We start from the raw sequence: 18,746 nt of genomic DNA, 5'->3' as shown, positions 1-18,746 counted from the left end.
GATAATAACTTTACTGTCTCTTATGCTTTTCTTCCCAGTTAGTAAAGATTTCATCGTATCATAACATTTCCAATTTAATGATAACTTTTGATAAGCATTGTTTGTTAAGTAAGCTAAAAAATTTTGAGAGGCAACATATTATTTAGGATAACAATTTTAATTACAAAAAAAAAAAAAAAAAAAAAAAAAAGGAAAAAACAATTTCAAACTTTCAAATTTTAAAATTAACAATGTATCTATCAATAATTTAGACGAGAAATTTCTCAATTCACACAAATACGTCGTCAAATTTGATTTTCGTTTGCTTTCTCTAAATTTTAAAAATAATTTTATTAATCAAATTTGAAAAAGTTTAAATAAATTCTAATTAACTAAAATGTTAAATGTAGATTAAATGTTTCACAATTCGTAGTATTCACACAATTATTTAAAATTGATGGTATTTCAGTGTATAATTTCTTCACACTATGAACTTTTTCTTCTTTCCATTTTTTATTTCCACATTCTTTTATTTCTTCATATGAATCAAAATCTCAAAAAAAAAAGAAAAAAAAAATTCGAAATGAATTTCAGTAATTAGTGTGAAATATGATATTAAATCATAATTTAGTATTAGTAATACAAGTATGAAGAAAATAGTGATATGATAATAATGAAAATGTAGCAAGTAGCAAGAAAATGTTAAAATATATTTGAACTGAGGTTATGACAACTTTAATTAAATCGAATAATATTAGATTATATTCTCTTATTTTATAATTTCAAATTAAATTTTTTAATTTAATGCTCCATTTTCATTCAATTAATTCAATTCTTATTACAATATCAAATGTGAGCAACTTTTCAGGAAAATTATATATTATTCATTCAAACCAATTTATCCGTTTACGGAAATCGGAATGTGTTAATTTTTCTCTGTTGAAGAATATTATATTTATGACAAGTACCTTTTGATGTTATTTTAAATAACGAATAATTTCATTGATATTTCTCTCCAATAATTTATAATATAAAGTGTACCACCAAACCAATTGGTTATTAATAAGAAATAATAATGGAACCTAATCAATTAATTAAATGATTTATAAACTATATATAGCTATAAGATAAATATATGGAACGGAAAGAAAATGATGATAAACCCCCAAAAATAATAATAAAACTGATTTGAGACATTTAAAAGATCAAAATAGATTTATTTCTTTTCATCTAACAATTTCGTCTTTTGCATTCTAATATATTTCGAGAAAATTCCTTACAAATTTATATTATTATGAAAGGAAAAAAAAAAAAAAACTATTCAAATTTACAGTAATTCAGTGATTGACCAACAAATTTAATATTTATTTAATTTTATTCAACACTAATATAATACAGATTTAAAAGAGTTTGCAAACTTTTGCTTTATTCAAAATATGTTACACATATAACATACACATTTTTAGTTTTTTGATTTTTTATATTTATCAAAAATAACAAATATACAATTTCAAAATATTTTCGCAATTATTTTTTGTTATAATATTTTCAAAAAAAAAAAAAAAAAAAAAAAACAAAAGAAAGGAAATAAAGCAATGATAATTGTATGACAGATAAGACTGAATATTGAACAAATACTAAATTAAAATATTTCACTCATTTTCTAGAACTTTTCCAATTCCCTGAAGTTGCTCCAATAAATTTTTATTGTATGATATACTGATATCAATGCTCGCAACTTCAATTCCATTTATATCAGTAACTGAAAAGAAAAATTCCAAAAAAAAAAAAAAAAAAAAAAAACAAATTTTTGTGAAAATTTTTTGTCGAAATGAAATTTGAAGAATTGAAGTTTTCCCGCAAATAAAATTTATCATTTCATGACAAAGATTTCGTTTTTTTGTTACTAATTATTAATGTTATTTTTTATTTTACTACGAAAAATAAAATTTGAATAATTTAACTATTATTTATTTCCAAAAACTTCCAGTAAAGTTTTTTTCCAAAAGTTTGATGAATTAAGAAGAAATTGTTTTTAGTAATTTAATCATTTGTCTTACTTTACATCACCAAATAAATTTAAAACAGATTTTTTTTTCAAAAAATTTATTAAATTATTCTTACATTGTATTAGACGTTTTTCTGCATTGTATTGCGCATCTAATTCAGCGTACGCTACGCCTAGATCTTCACTTGATTTCAAATTATTCCCATTACTTACCAAATTTATTTCCAACCTAAATGAAGCATTGTCATATGTTTATTATCAAATGATAATTTTGATAACAAATATGCAATTTTGGAGAGTAAGTTTTTTTTTTTGTACCTATTTCCATGTTCAATCCATTGTCGCAACAGGTAATATTGTTTGTTATTTAATGTATATGCTGCAATAAATTTAATTAATTTAATTTTTTTGCATTTTTTAAAAATTTATATAAATGCATTTGAAACTGAAAATTTAATTTAATTTGTATGAATGAATGAAATGACATTTTTGAAAGTTAAAATCTGCCGTTGTTTGTGTGTCACGTGGAAGTGGCAGTAATTCGCCAGTTGTTTCACATTCCTCCGATGGAAAATCCAGCAATTTCCACTCGATATAAATTGATTGATCATTGTATAAAGGATCAATCAATTTTGATTGATCATTGATATGAAGGCTTCCAATGATCAGTTCAATAATATAATTGTTGCATGATGACAACTAAAATAAGACAAAAAAAGATTTTCCTTTTCGAATTATAACAAATATAATGTTTGTTTGTATTGAAGTAGGAAATAGAAAAAAAGAGAATTGAAAATGGAATTTAATTTTATGAATTAATTTTATTCACATTCATTTATTGCTTCACAAAAAAAAAAAAAAAAAAAAAAAACTTTTTATAATTTTGTCTTTTTTATTCAAATTAAAAGGAGTAGATTAAACTTTAAAAAGAAATAGAATAAATCATGCTAATTTGCATAATAATGTAAATATTGTCTAATTAATGAGATTTTCAAAAAAATTCAAATATTCGAAAATTTCCAATTTATAAAAATGGAGAAAAAAAGAAAATTCATATTATTTGTCACAAATTATTTGCTTATAAATTAAATTTAAAAGTAGCGATTAAATTATTTATCTTCATTTTACTTTTATTATCATACCTTATCAAAACCATTGCTGCTAAGATCTGGAAGTTTCTCATTCAGTTGTGAATATTTGCAACTGATAATTGAAATATCATCTTCAATAATTTGTCCATCGTCACCTGTCCAACTATTTATTGTTTCATCCATGCTACTCGTACTTGCTGAAAAAAAAAATAAAAATCAGATTTTTCTAAAAAAAAAATAGTTTAAAAAAAAAATTGTAAATGTTTAAATGAAAAGAATTAAATATTTACTAAATAATTAAGCAATTAAATATTTAACGAAGAAATAATTTGACATAAAATATTTGAAAAGAATAAAAATAAAACATTAAATAAAAAGAATTAAATATTTGCATACGTGAAAATATTTCCTGAATTGGATCAGCAAATTCAACTGCATGAGGAATTTTTCGTCTTTTTTCTGATAAAATTGATGATTTATGTTGTTCATTCATTTCCTCCTAAATTAAATTATGAAAAGATTTAATTAGATAATTAATTTAATAATTAAACTAATTTTTTTCTGTTAAATTAATGATAACTTATCACCAAAATTTAACATCTGCAGAGAAAAAAGATCATGATTGATGATACGATCTTATTATTACTTATTTATTATTACTTATAAAATATTATTATTACTTATTAATTTCTTTTCTTTGAAAATTTTCGAAATGATCAAATTTTAACAAAAGAAGAAAAAAAAAATGATAGAAAAATGTGAAAGTAAACCATATTGGTAAGCTGATTATCCATTTTATCATCTTTATCATCCACAATATCAATTACTTTTGGCATTGCTTTCTTTATATCATTCATAGAATCTATGTGAAAATGGAAATTTTCACCTTCAAAATCTTCATTTGTAGCAATAAATTCATCATTTATCATTGATGATTGCTTGATGCTTTCCATTAAACTAAACGAATAAGAATAATTTAAAAAAGAAATATTTTATGACTAATTTTTTTTTAAAAACTATTCCAAATTTTAAAACACAAAATGTCTAAATTAATATTATTTAAATTTAGATTAATATTTCAATTAATATTTCAGTTGGATGCTACAATTTGATTCAATATTGATTTATTTCAAATTTTTAATATTTGTTGTCGTATTTTTTCAAAGATAGTATTAAAATGTTCCAAATTTTAAGCATTTCTCACTTTTCTTATTTTTTATAAAAAAAAGATTTCCTTTTATTTCTGCAAATAACTTACTTTGGTGACACTTTTTGTGACTCATTGTTATGACATTTCTGCGACAAATCGTCTAATTCATAGATTTTTCCATCAATTTCTTTCTTACTTGCACTTTCGTTATTATCATTAAAGCTATCTGTTAAATTTGACCAACCATTTATTAATTTTCCCTCCTGCACTATACCATTTGTTTTAATACTTCGTTTAACATTTTCCTGAAAAAAATTGGAAACTAAAGTCTAAAAAGTTAAATTTTAAATTTAAAATTAGTTAGTTAAGCTATTTATTGATTTTGTTAAACATAAAGCAAGCTAAAATTTAATTTTATTGCAGTAATAATTAAAAATTTTTAAATTTTGGTTTTTCTCTAAAGTTTTAGCAATTTTTTTATATTTATTAGAAAAAATTGCAACAGTACCATAGTACTTGTCAATTCTAATTCCGGTTCAGGCGGATGATACGGAAATTTCCAACTTATTGAAATATCAATTGATGCTTCTGTTGGTATATCCCTTGTCATCTGCAAAATGATTGCGACATCATAAACAAATCACTGCAAAATTACAGTTTTATTCAAAAAGCAATTAATTATTAGTTGCGTCATAATTTACCGAATGAAGCGGAAATGTTCCGGAAATTTCATTGTTATGAGCAAGCGGATAAAGCGCAATATTGACATAACCAATTTGACGTTCCTCATTACTATGTGTTTGTTTCTCCAAAACAACTATTGTTAAATGCTAAAATAAAATAAAATATGATTTCTTTTAAAAAAAAAAATTTGACAAATTTTTATTAAAAATTTTTTTTAACAAAATATTATTGCATAAATCTGCTGAATTTAATAAAATTATTGCTCTAAAAAAACAACCCATTAAACCTTACAAAATAATTTGCTAATTTAAAAGAAATTAAATAAGTACTGAAACATTGCATATGCATATAATAACTTATTAGTAATGAATTTTTTCAAGTGTTTGTTAATTTTGATAAGCTTTCTCATTTCACATCATAACACTTAAAGTTGTTAATGACAAAATGATTATCATTCAGGTAATTAAATAAATACAAAAACAAAACAAAATGCAAATTAACACATACCGATGAACGTAAAACATTGTATAAATCATTTCCGGTTGGCAAAAGCCATGTTTTGGTGGAATTATATTCCGGATTAATGCTATTTAGCACTAATTGTGTTCGCCATGCATCATAATCATACAATTCATATGAAATTAACGTTGTTGGGGCATAATTGTCTGAATGATTATTATAAAAAAAAAAAAAAAATTGAAACTGGACATCAATAAAAATTTAGCAATAATTAAATAATTATTTTTAAAATCAGTGAGAAGAATCAAAATGATGAAAAAGTAATAAAAATTAATAGTTTTTAACAAAGTTTGGAGTAAGATTTAATAGAAATGAATGAATAATCACCGTTGATAAGCTTATCAAGATTAGCGCAACGTTGTATATTAACAATTAGTACATTATACATTGATTGATTGATCGATTCATCACTGTCAGCTAATGCTCCCATACTAACAACAGTTAATTTTTTCTAGAAATTAATTTCATTAATTCTGATATGGTATTAAATTTAAATAAAAAACATTTTTTTAAAAGAAAAAACTATTAACAAAGAAATATTTTTGATAAATAAAAGAAAATGAGTATCATTTATGTTTAAACTTCCAAAAAATAAAATAAAAAAAAGAGAAAATGTTGACAAACTATTAAAGAAAATAAATCTTCGATTCTTGAATAATATTTTAATTAATTATCTTAATGATTTTTTTTCTCATGTTCAAATAAATTTAATCATAATATAAATATTTTTTTGCTCTATTTATAAAAATGTTTATAAATCTCTTCTTTTTTTTTCATTTTCAACATTTGAAATTATAAACTATAATTTTAAAATGTTTTTCAAAAAAAAAAAAAAAGCAGCGAGATACTTTACATAATAAATTAACAAATGTTGACTGATAAACTGATAAGTAATCACAAAATAATCAACAAATATCGATGAGTAATTACAATTGCGCACTTTTTGCAAAATTAATGCATTAATCATTTTAGAATTTATGCTAATATCATATTCAATTGTTGCAAATAAGCATCCATCATGCAATGATTTCATATGAAGCACACCACTGTATGACTCATTTATGCTAATTAATCGTTTTAATGAAATAATACCAATTGAGCAAAGAATATAATCGGTGCCACGTGGCTGATACATTTCAATTGTTATACCATGCTAAATGCACAAGGACAAAATATATATTACAAGAAGAATTAATGATTACTTAATAACTTTTTAATTAAATTAAAAATTTGAAAGTATTAACGAACTAAAATTAATTTTAAAAGATTTTATAATTTTTATCTTCTTTACTACATACTATAAAAATGAAATTTATTAGAAAAAAAATAATAAGCTGTAATTTCTTTTAGCATTTTTTCTTTTTCTTTTTTTTGGTTATAATTATTTGTATACCAAAAATATTGGTATTATATTGCATTAAATAAATAATAACTTTCTAAATGGAAAGCGAAAAAAAAAAAAAAAAACTTACTGTTTCTAAATAATGAAGAAATAAATTTGAAACAATAACATCATAAATTGTTGAAAAATCCAATCGTATGCTACAATTTTTTTAATAAAAAATTTTTTTTTATGAAAGAATTGAATTCTATAATGAAAATTGAATTCTTTTTTTTGTAAGAATTAATTTGTCAATAAAAGAATAATTTGTACAAAAAAACCATTGGCTATAAATTAGCATTAAAAAAATTACATTTTTTTTTTTCAGTATAATTTCGTGACTTTTAACTAATTTTATTTCCTTCAAAAGTTATTCCCAGAAACTAAAAAGTTCTATGATTTGAGGCAAATTTCGTTTAAAATGCGCAAATTAATGAGTTATTGCTTACTTCTATGTTTATATGTATGTCACTTTTTCATCATTAAATATTTACTGCAAATTTTGTTATTTAGCTGAACTTACTCAGATCCATTTAACATTGGTGTTGTTTGCAATTCAAAATCATAAAATTCAATTGCCAGAAAAATGACAGGTCGTAGAGTACCAATTTGCGCCATGCCATTTGAGCTTAATACTATTCTTGATAAATGCAACATCATTTCATTTGCTTCCATTTCTTGCTCATTCGTCTCAAATATAGCAATTAACATTAAAGTTTTATCAAATTTAAACATCTCAAAATCTTTTCCTTAATTTTTTCGCTAATTTCTAATTTGACTTAACCACTGCATATATTTATTATCGTTTTTTTCAAAAAAAATTATTTCTCAAATTTGATAAAATTAAAAATTAAAGACAAATTTTTTTATTATTTTTAAAATTATTATTCTGTTTTTAATTTTTTTTTTTCATATTTATGCTAATTTTAATTATTATCACAGTGAAAAATACATACCAGAACACATGAAATTGGCATCTGTTCATCATATGCCAACGTTTTCAATTGCATTTGCAAATTTACAATTTCAGCTTCACGTTCACTCAATTTTACAATCAAATCTTTCATTTTAATTTCTGCGTGTGCTTTTGCTTGCTTTAAATTCTGATTTAATAAAGCTATCTGAAGTTGCAAACATTAAGCATTTATAAAACTTTAATTCATTAATACATATATCATAAAATTTCTGGCAAAAAAAAAATTAAAATAATATAAAATTTTTGGATGATTAATTTGACATTTTTTTCTTCGAATATTTCATTTCCTATCACTGATTAATTTCTTTATTTATTTCAAATTAACCCTTTCAAAATATTTTAGAACAGTTTTATTTCAAAATAGTTGTTTCATAATTTCATTCATTTAAACCGTTTAATTGTCGAGAAGAGAGGGAGAGAGAGAGAGAGAGGGAGGAAGAGAGAAAGGAAAAAAAAGAAAGATAACATTTATGAATGATATCTAAAAATTTTATGAATTTCATGCATATCAATGTTAAAAATGAAATTTTTTATTTAATCATAAACATATTTTAACAATTATTTAGAATTTTAGATTTTTTTAAACCATAAATCAAATAATTAAATGTTAAATTTATTATTACCTCTTGAAGATGTTTTTCATTGATATTATGTTGAATGAGTAGCATATTTCGTACCTTTTCAAGTTCACCATAAATTTCCATGTACATTATTCGCCATCTAAATTCAATTATCAAAAAATATTTTATTTAAATTATTAATAAAAACAATTTAAATTCACCAAATTAAGCTAATATTATTAAAAAATCAAGGAAAAATGAAGCAAAAATGAAAACAGAAATGATCTACTTATCAACATATTCCTGTTTTTCTTTTATCATTTTATCACCATTATCATGATCATCATCAATATTATCATCATCCGTTGATCTCTTGATAATATGTGCTTCAATTATTCGAGTCAAATCTTCGTATATTTTTACAAGATTAAAATCTGTTTTGTTAAATTTCTGAAATATTAGAATAAATATTTCTTTAAAACAATTTTTTTTAATTTATCTTATCACTATAACTATTATCAGTATAATAAAATATCTTAATCTTTCATTTTTTTTTTTTGTTATCTATAACTCTTTTTGGCTAATAGTTTAATTGTTACCTTTAAAAGTTGTAGTTGTAAATTTATCCAAAATTATCTTATCATTTATAATTATTATCGATATGATAAAATAAACAAACATCATTTGTTGTCGAATTTTCCATTATCGTTTTCTCAAATTCATTTGTTTGCTTTGTTGTCTTATCAACAATCATTCTTTCACTAATTTTTTGATCATTTTGATTATTTAATCTTTCTTCTAATTTCAACTTTGTTCCCAGCAAATTCTGATAATCTTTTTTTAATTGTGAATATTTCACAAATAATTCGTTTAATTGCTTTTCCATTTCCAATATGCGTCGATCATTCCTCATTTCTTGTTGTTTATCCTCTTTCACTACTAGCTGTTCGATCATTAGTGAACTATAATTAATTAATTAATGAATGAATGAGAAAAAAGAAAGAAACATATGATATTAGCATCAATTAATTTTACGTATTTTACGTATACTCATTCACGCATACTAATTTTTTCCATATATAATCTAAATGATCAATAATTACAAATTATTCATTTCCATTGTGTCTTTTATTATTTAAAATAAAATATTCATATATCAAAAAATTTATTTCATTCCGAATTCTTCTCATTTTCTTTATTTTTTAGATAATAAACTTTTCCACAATTATTTTTTCACGTGCTTTATGTTCACACATATTTTTTTTTTGGATGTGCACTTAAATAAACAGTAAATAATTTGTTTATTAAATTTTTAAAATAGAGAAGAAAAAAGGTGAATGAACTCATCTATTTCAATAAATTTTAATTTTATAAAAATTTAAACTTAACAATCATTATTGACAAACTTTTGTATAAGTTTCTCATTTGCTTCATGCAACATTTTATTTTCTTCTCGGATCATTTCCAATTCTTTCTCCATAATTTGAATATTTTTTGATTGCTCCTCAATTTTTGCATCAGTTGTAGCATTCAATGATAATTGATCAAATTGTTGTTGCAATTTCAATCCTTCATTTTCTTTACTTTGAAATTGTTCCAACAATTGGTCATATTCATCTTTAAGCTTTGCTAATTGCTGCAAAAATTGATTGATACATTAGCGTAATTAAATTTAAAAGCAAAATAGAAATGAAATGATAGGAAAGTGCTATAATATTAATATGAGATTAAAAAAAAATTAAATTAAATACTTTCCAAAAAAAAAAAAATTTCATTCATTTTTAGAATGTCTATTCTTAGTATGAATTAAGAATCAGTTTTTAAATTTTTTACGAATTTTTTTCAAAAAAAAGTAGGGATTATTAAAGTACTAGTAAATGATTTGTTTTATTGATTTTCACAGGGAATATTCAAATACATTTAATTCAATAAATTCAAATAATTAATGCAAGATCGCATTAATTACTTCATTTCACAGCAAATAAAATAAAAAAGACAATTATTAAATAAAAAAAATAAAAAATGTATAAATGTTTTTTTCTAATAATAAATAAAAAATAAAAATAACAGAAGAAATAATTTAGAGACTTACTTCTTGAGTATTATTTAATTTGCATTTTAATAAACCGCATTCGTCATCTTTCTGTTTCAATTCTCGATTTAATTTAACAAAAAGTATCTTGTCCAAAAGCAATGACTTCCTTAATTAAATTAATTAATTCACTGGTTTATTTAATTTTATTCTTTTTTTTACAATATTCTATTTTGTCATTTTTTAATTATTTCTCTTTTAAGTTATCAATTTCATTATTATTATTCCTAATATTTCTAAACCTACAGACTGTATTTATAGGTGAAAAGTATATAAACAAAAGTAAGCCATTTTTTTTAATCAAATAAATAAAAGAAAGAAGGAAAACATTAGTTTTATGAAAAAGCTTGTTATTAAAATGATATTCATGAAGTGTTTTACGCGAAACGATTATAAAAAAATAACGTAAATAGCGTAACCGATTTAAGTTACCTGTCGGAAACTTTTTGCACATCTGTCGCTGGTCTTTGTTGTATATTTACAAATTGTGATGAAACATTAGCAGTTTGTTGTAATGGTTGAGGTTTCCGTGGTAAAGCTGATTGTGGCCGTTTTATAGGTAAATGAGCCTTAATAATTACTAGGCATTTTAAGCTTTTACAAACAAACAAAAAAAGGTATAAAAATATTAGCCAGAAAAGGTAATTGTAATGAAAGTATGACAAACCTGTGAGGAAGGTAAGCATTGTGTTGATATCCCTGGCCTAGCATAACTTAGAACTTGTTGCTTTAGATTTTTCAACTATAATTAAAAAATTTTTTCTTGAATTGAATTCATTTCATTGATAACGATAAATAATTGATAAATAATGATAAGAATACAAGCATTTAATTAGATTGTCAATAACAGCAAGCGTAATTTGATGAAATGTATAGAAATTAAGAAAAAAGATAATACACAAATTTGACTATAGTTATTATCAATTATTGTAAAAAAAAATGTTTTTTCCTGCAAAAATAATGAAAAAAAAATTTTTTGATATTAATAAATTAGATATTTAAGCAAAAAGGTTTAATTTACAAAATTTTGAACAAATCACAAAGATATACAACAAAGTACTAGCTAATTTAATCTAATATTAATTAAACATTTTAATTTCATATCTATTAAATATTCAACAAAATTTTTTATGTTTTAGATTAACAGTATAATCCAACATGACAAATTACTAACTTACTTTATTGGTGAGTAATCGATTTTCCTTAATTAATTCTGCATAATTAACATCATTACTGCCATCTTTGCCACTGATGGTAATACGTTTTATTTTGGCATTTGATCTGTTTAAAAATTTCGGATATATGTATGTAATACTAATTAATGACTAATTAATTGATAAGTTAATCAATTGATTAATTAAGTGATTAAACTTACTGTTTTAGTTTACTTTCTAACTCATTGTAACTTCGTTTTAAGCTATGATGCTGCTGATAAAGAACATGATAGTGATCTTCCAGCTCTTGTCTCGACCATTTCTCGATCGAAGGGCGAATAACCATCACTTATCACTTATCATCTTGCAGACAACTATGCATATCCTATAAATTCATTCAAATCTAAAAATCTCAATTTATATTTTGAAAAAAAAAAAAAAAAAAACATGTGTAACTGATTGCAATAAATTAATAAAAATAAACAATTTAGTGGATAAAAAAAAAAATTGAAAAAATCTTTTCAATAATGTTTAGCATACATCGTTCAACCAATCATTTAATTAATTAGTCAATTAATTAACATTTATTCATAAATTTTTTAAATTACTAAAATAACAATGCATGTTTATATGTTGTGAAGTAATATATAAATAATTGTAATAAAATAAATTATTAAAAAATGTTATAAGAATTCATATTAGGTATATATGTATAATTAGTCATTTCTAATATTTGAAATTTCAGAATTATCAGAAATGAAAAAGAAAAATTTAGTTTCTCAAAATTAAAATAAATAATTAAAAAAATGCTATAAACTAGAAATTTACAATAGTTAACTAAATTGAAACAAAATTGAAAATTCTCAGTTGTAAAACATTTATTATTGGAAATAGTTTGGTACAAAATGTAAATAATAAAAAGCATTGGCAATGGTTAAATGAATGGATGCCATGGCAACGAAATGATAACAAAATCCTTTATTTAATATTAATATGCATTTTATAATTATTTATCTATTTTTATTTTATTTGAAAGAATTAAAAAAATAAATTTTACCTTATTATTTAAGACAAATATGTAAACCAAAACGAAAAAGGAAACTGACACATTATTATCATTATTAATCGTTACCGTTTTCTTTTTATTATTTTTTTAATCAGTTCTTTCTTATTATGTTAATTAATTTAAATAATTATCAACCAACAGGGGAAATAAAATAATAATAATAAAATTAATTAATTTTATTCTTTTATAATAAAATATTATTAATTGTAATTCGTTTTTTAAATAAGAAAAATGAATCCAAAAAAGTTTTCATTTTTTTAATTTTTTTTTTTTTCAAAAAAATATGAAAAGATGAAAAATGGATGAGACAAGAAGGAACAAAATTTTTATCAAAAAGATTATAATTAAAATCCATTTTAGGCTTTTCGCTAAATTATTACTTATGAAAGAAAGTATTTTTAGAACAAATGTTCTTTGATATTTCAAATTAATCCTTTACACATAAAATTACTCATTAATTGCAATTTCTAAAAAACTTAATGAATTTCATTTTCTTGATGAAATCTAAGTCTTTCTCATTTTCCAATTATTATTTTATGATCATAATCACTGCCATTAGCTTGACTTTGAGTGATTTAATAATTAGATTAGATTTGATAATTAACTTCATGAATCTTCCAACTTTACTGCGATGATAAAGCTATGACTTATTTAATCAGATAATTTCGATTTGATTGTGATAATAAATTCGTTTAGACTCGTTTAATCCCATAGTTTGTTCCAAAAAAAAAAAAAAAAACTTAAGATTTAAATATTTCTAAATTTTTCTCAATAAGCTAAAATTTAAGCATTAAATGCTAATTTAGACAAATTTTAGCCAAAAAATAAAAAAAGACTAACACTGAAAAATTTTCAAATAATCTCATTTAATCAATTTCAATTCCATTATTTAGGTCACGAAACTGAAATAGTTGACATTTCTTCTTATTTAATTAATTTGTTTATTAATAACTATTTTAAATCTCATAATTTCTTTACTGTTCAAATTTTATCACAAATCACACAATTAAAATTCAAATGAAATAATTTTTTTCTTTATCATTGACAAAGAGAATTAACATTTTATTATCAAAAATTTTTCGCTACAGTTAATAAGTGATAAGAAATTTGCAATAGCATACAAAAAAGAACAAATTGAAACATTATTCAATGCGAGTATCATATATGAGAATTATATTTCGATTATAATTTTTAATCATTGAAATCTAACATTTATATTCTATTATATATTTTAATATATGTTTTAAATTTATACGTTATCTTACCGTTATTTCAATTATAATTTCTCAAATAATATTTATCCAATTGCTTTTCATTAGTAAATCATTTACATATAATAAAAAATATCGATTGAATAATGATTGAATAACTTTTTTTTTGAAGATATTTCATTTGCATCATATCATATTCTATTAAAATCTTTTTGTTTATAAAAATAATACTTAAAATTTGTGCTTTTTTTAAAACAAAAAAAAAAAAAAAGGAAAATTCTCATCAATGAATTAATTTAATTATAAATCACAGTTGTATATATAGCAATTAGCATAGAAATCAATAAAAAAAGTAAACAAAAAAAAAAAAAAAGAAAAGAAATAACAAATCAATTAACACATTTTACATGCAAATATTTTGATTTAAAATTATGTTGCAATTTACGTCTGTAATACATACAAATACTTAGCATTAACAAAAACAAATTATATTAATTAAGCTAATTATGTGAGGAAAAAAGAAAATAAATAATACAAAGAAATGAAAATTTACATAACGAAATGATACAGAATATTAAAATATATAAACAAAATATAAAATTAAGAAATATTTATTACTATGTACAAAGATTAAAATATTCAATTCATTTAATTGTTTCTTTTTTCTTTATCTTTTTATTCTGTTCAACATTATCCTTATTTCTATTCATAAAATATTATTAAAATCTTGTTTGAAATTATTTCAGTATTGAATAGAACTGGATGCTTTTAAGTTATTAAATTCATATCATTTTATATATAAATAAAAAAATGAAATGAAATGAAGTTTATTATAGATAATGATGATAATACCTGCCTGCAATACTTTTTACCTTTACAAAATAATTAATGTTGAACCATTTTGGGAAATGAAAATTATTGAAATACAACAACGATTATTATTATTATTAAATATTATTATTTACTCCATTTAAACATTCATTAAAAAAAAAAAGGAAAAAACAACTAAAACGAGCATATTTGTGCAATATGATCAACTTGATTTTTTTTTTTTGCTATTTTTTTTTTAAAAAATTAACTTGATCATAATTTAAATTAAAAAAAAAAATTATGGATTTTGATAAATTCTTGGTCGCGATATTTGCAACCATAATTTCTTACCACTTGCTTTCACCAGTGCTACTGCTGATAGCTGAAATATTTCATTTTAATGTTTCAATTTTTAATTAAACAAAAATAAAAAATAATATGAAATGTAAATATTCCTGCGATTACTTCATCCATTAATAATAATAAGAGGATGAAAATTATTTTATTAATTATAACAGTCCGAAAATGCCATTTTAATTCAAAAAACTATTTTTTCAAAAAAAAAAAAAAAAATGATTTTCAAAATTAAAAAAAAAATATTTAAAGTAAAAGTTTTATATAAATAAAACCTGATCAGTTATCGCTACTCCATTAACTGCCATTAGACGATCACCAACTTTTAATTTTTCTGCTGCAATACTACCTGGCTGTAATGATGTAACCAGAATACCACGTGTACGTTTACCGATTCCCATACCTAATTGCTGATCCGGAATTTTCTTCAGCATCATCAATAGTGAATCGCTATTCTCCTCATTCAGCTCTTTAATAAGTTCAATTTCTTTGTTTTGTCCTATACTTGTCACCGATGAACTTTCTTCATCAGCCATTGATGATTTCTGAAAAAAATAAAAAATAAAGATAAAATAAAAGAAAGAAAGAATAATAATAATAAAATATAATTAATATGAATAATATAATAGAAATAACAAATTTAAAAATGATCGAAATAAAAAAAAAAAAAAATTAGAAAGACTGAATCAATTTAGTTTAAATAAATAATAAACTGAAAACAACGATGAAAATTTTATATAGAAAATTTTAATGAAAAATTTATGAAAAAAAAATTTCAATTAACCTGATCAGCACCACTACTTGATTCTTCTGTTACAGGTGACAAATCCGCATACGTAATTTGTGACTGTTGATTTTCCTCATTTGTTGATAATTGTGATTTTGCAACAGTTATTGATATTGTTTTACGATCATTTGTTGTTGTTATTAAATTCGAATTATTTTCTAAAACTTATCAATTTAAAAATTATTTTTTGAAACAGTAAATAAATAAATAAAGCTATGATAATTTTTTTTTTTTTAAATAAAAATTTTAACCCCTTTTTTTCGCTTTTTTAAATAAATCTTGAGTGTTTTATTTATTTATTTATTTATTATTATTATTATTATTTATTTTTTTTTTTTTTTGGGATAAAATATCAGATAAAATCAATGATTAAATAACCATTATTATTTGGTGCAAATAATTTAATTTTAGGTGTTGTTGCAATTAATTTTGTTTGTTGTTGCGTTGTTATATCAACCGAATATTGTTGTTTATTATCTGATAAAGCAGCTTCGGTTGTTGTTGCTGCATGCACTTTGTTAGCTGCTTCAGTTAATTTCCAACGACCAACTTTTAGTGTCACACGGCCAGTGCAAGCCTAAAGTAATCTTTCTTTTTTTTTTTTTTGAATAGGATAGTAAGAAAGAGAGAGAGAGAGAGAAAAATTGGATTTTATAGTGTTATTATAAAAGCATAATGAAAAAAAAAATAAATAAAATAAACTAAAAATCTGAAAAAAACATTATGAATTTACTAATAAATTTTCAAGAATTATTATTTTTTATAACTTTTATTATACTTTTTTTGAAAAGAAAATTTTTTCATAATAAATAAATAAATAAATAAACACTTTTAATTTAGCTGCTACATCTTCTTGCATTGCACTTGCTACATCTTGACCATTAACAGCTAATATCTGCAAAAAAGAAAATGAATATTCAATAATATTTAATAAGTTTAAATAACTCATGTAATTCGATTAATTAATTAATTAATTAATAGTCGCTAAAATATTAGTAAAATTTAAAATTTGCAGTAAGAAATTAAGAAAGCTAATCAAATTTTAGAATAAAAGAGGAAAAAACAAAGGGAAACCTAACATAATAATATAAAAGATCTGTTTTTTCACAATTTTTTTTTTTTTAATCCTCATGTAACGAATTAAATTTTAAAATAGTTTTTAGGGAGAATTTTGAAAATAAATTAAATAAATCAAATGAATCATAACCTGATCGCCCTGAATTAAGCGTCCATCAGCTTCAGCAGCACCACCTTTTACTACTTCCGAAACATAAACACCAGGCTCATTTTTTCTACCCACTATACTAAGTCCAAGTCCACGACCTGGCTTCTTTGTAAGTTCCATTTCAAAAATATTGTAAATTTGTGTTGGATCCAACAGTGATAGTTGTAGATTCACATCACGATACACCAATAATGAAACCTTAATTTGAAAAAGAAATGATAATTAATCAATTGGTAAATATATATTTACTTCATTAACTCTATCGGTCTTTTCTCTTTTTTTTTTCTTTTCGAGAATTTTATATCAAATATTATTTGTAATAATTAGGAAAATTTTGCATTAGAATTACAGAAAGTCTAAAATTATTTAAATTTTACTTAATTAATTATGCTATAAGAGACTAAGTTTAATGATAACTTAGTATTAATAATTTAGATTTTTTACATAAATTTTGTATTTAGTATGTACATTCAACAATCAATATCTCAAAATGTTAAATTTGATTACAGATCGCAATGTCTTACGAAAATTCAGTATTTACAAGAATTTTGATATTTCTAACTTTTTGCAAAAAAATCAAGGATATTTCATTTACAGCAATAATAATAATAAACTAAATATATTTCTAATAAAGCAAAAAGAAAAAGAGATATGATTATTTAACTGTTAATCATAAACAAACCTTAGTTGGTGTTCTCCTAAGCAATAAAATGGCTTGTTCATGGCTTACGCCACGTAAGGATACTCCATTTACCTGAATTTAGCAATAAATTTTAAATGAAATAATTGATTTGCTAAATTCTAATTATATAAATTATTATCAATGATTGAAATCAGATATACTAATAAAAGTATTTTAGATCTAAATTTTCAATTTCAATAAATGTTCCTAGTAATATTTATTTGAGTTACTTTAATTATTATGACTGAACGAATCAAATTAAAAAAAAAAAAAAAAACTAATAAAACAAAAAAATATATATACCTCAAGGACTTGATCACCTGGTTTTAATCGTCCATCAACTGCTGCAGCACCATCCGGATAAACTTCATGAATAACAACCGTACCTAATACCGTATCAGAACCACCAACAATACTCAATCCCAAACCCTAAATTTTGAATTAGTGAAAAAATTTCTTTATATTTTCGTCTAAAAATTCCAATAAAATAATCAATTTGATTGATTATTTTATTGGAAATTCTAAATTGAAAAACAAAATTGCAAATAAGAAAAAATTGGAAGAAGAAAAAAAAGGAAACATTCTAGACTTTCCTTTCTTTTTTTTTTTTGTTAAACACATTTTCAAACCAAATCAAAAGAAATGTTAGGTCACTCATTTATGATTATCAATCAATTCAATATAATTGTATCAGTACTATTTCAAGTAGTAACTTTTTTTTTTAAATCATTAATAAATTCACTTGAAAATTTAACATGCGATGATTATTTCAATCATTTTTATGATTGTTTAATGCAGAAAGAAATGAGAGAATTACCTGAATATCCTCTAAAATTTCATTTCATAGCATTCATACATAAACAAATATTTCATTCCTATCACTTACCTTTCCATCCTTATCAATTTCGATAAGCGTTTCACGTCCAGTTTCAATACCAACATTTGATTCATTTTGTCGTGATGACTTATTCACATCTAGAAATCGATGTTTTAATTAAAAAAAAAAATCGAAATCGA

General features: G+C 22.1%; 2 protein-coding genes across 2 annotated transcripts in view; both read right to left on the bottom strand.

Annotated features, from left to right (window-relative positions):
• Positions 1-1,631: 1,631 nt before the first annotated feature.
• Positions 1,632-11,940, bottom strand: Bma-mks-5 (Uncharacterized protein; the record flags this gene model as incomplete). The annotated part of the gene is made up of 25 exons (XM_043078491.1): positions 1,632-1,741; positions 2,104-2,216; positions 2,306-2,366; positions 2,473-2,686; positions 3,130-3,275; positions 3,475-3,577; positions 3,849-4,035; positions 4,337-4,533; positions 4,737-4,838; positions 4,930-5,058; positions 5,420-5,577; positions 5,759-5,882; positions 6,372-6,584; positions 6,904-6,973; positions 7,336-7,502; positions 7,769-7,933; positions 8,412-8,508; positions 8,638-8,798; positions 9,028-9,310; positions 9,755-9,984; positions 10,441-10,549; positions 10,873-11,009; positions 11,108-11,182; positions 11,619-11,721; positions 11,816-11,940. 25 exons carry the CDS (start codon positions 11,938-11,940, stop codon positions 1,632-1,634), a joined length of 3,579 nt encoding a protein of 1,192 aa, XP_042934425.1.
• A 3,039-nt stretch (positions 11,941-14,979) lies between these two features.
• The window catches only part of Bm2889 (PDZ domain containing protein), a gene marked incomplete at both ends in the record, with an annotated part of 30,704 nt that continues 26,937 nt past the window's right edge, over positions 14,980-18,746 (bottom strand). Inside the window, 9 exons of the mRNA XM_043078490.1 lie at positions 14,980-15,063; positions 15,311-15,580; positions 15,820-15,980; positions 16,201-16,399; positions 16,652-16,717; positions 17,030-17,245; positions 17,730-17,801; positions 18,033-18,158; positions 18,616-18,704. Coding sequence (XP_042934424.1) covers positions 14,980-15,063; positions 15,311-15,580; positions 15,820-15,980; positions 16,201-16,399; positions 16,652-16,717; positions 17,030-17,245; positions 17,730-17,801; positions 18,033-18,158; positions 18,616-18,704 — 1,283 coding nt within the window. The remainder of the gene's footprint in view (positions 15,064-15,310; positions 15,581-15,819; positions 15,981-16,200; positions 16,400-16,651; positions 16,718-17,029; positions 17,246-17,729; positions 17,802-18,032; positions 18,159-18,615; positions 18,705-18,746) is intronic.

This window comes from Brugia malayi (genome assembly GCF_000002995.4).
Source record: "Brugia malayi strain FR3 genome assembly, contig: Bm_v4_Chr2_contig_001, whole genome shotgun sequence".
NCBI classification, from domain to species: Eukaryota; Metazoa; Nematoda; class Chromadorea; order Rhabditida; family Onchocercidae; genus Brugia; species Brugia malayi.
The sequence above is the reverse complement of the archived record's forward strand: the minus strand, read 5'-3'. Positions and strand labels throughout refer to the sequence as shown.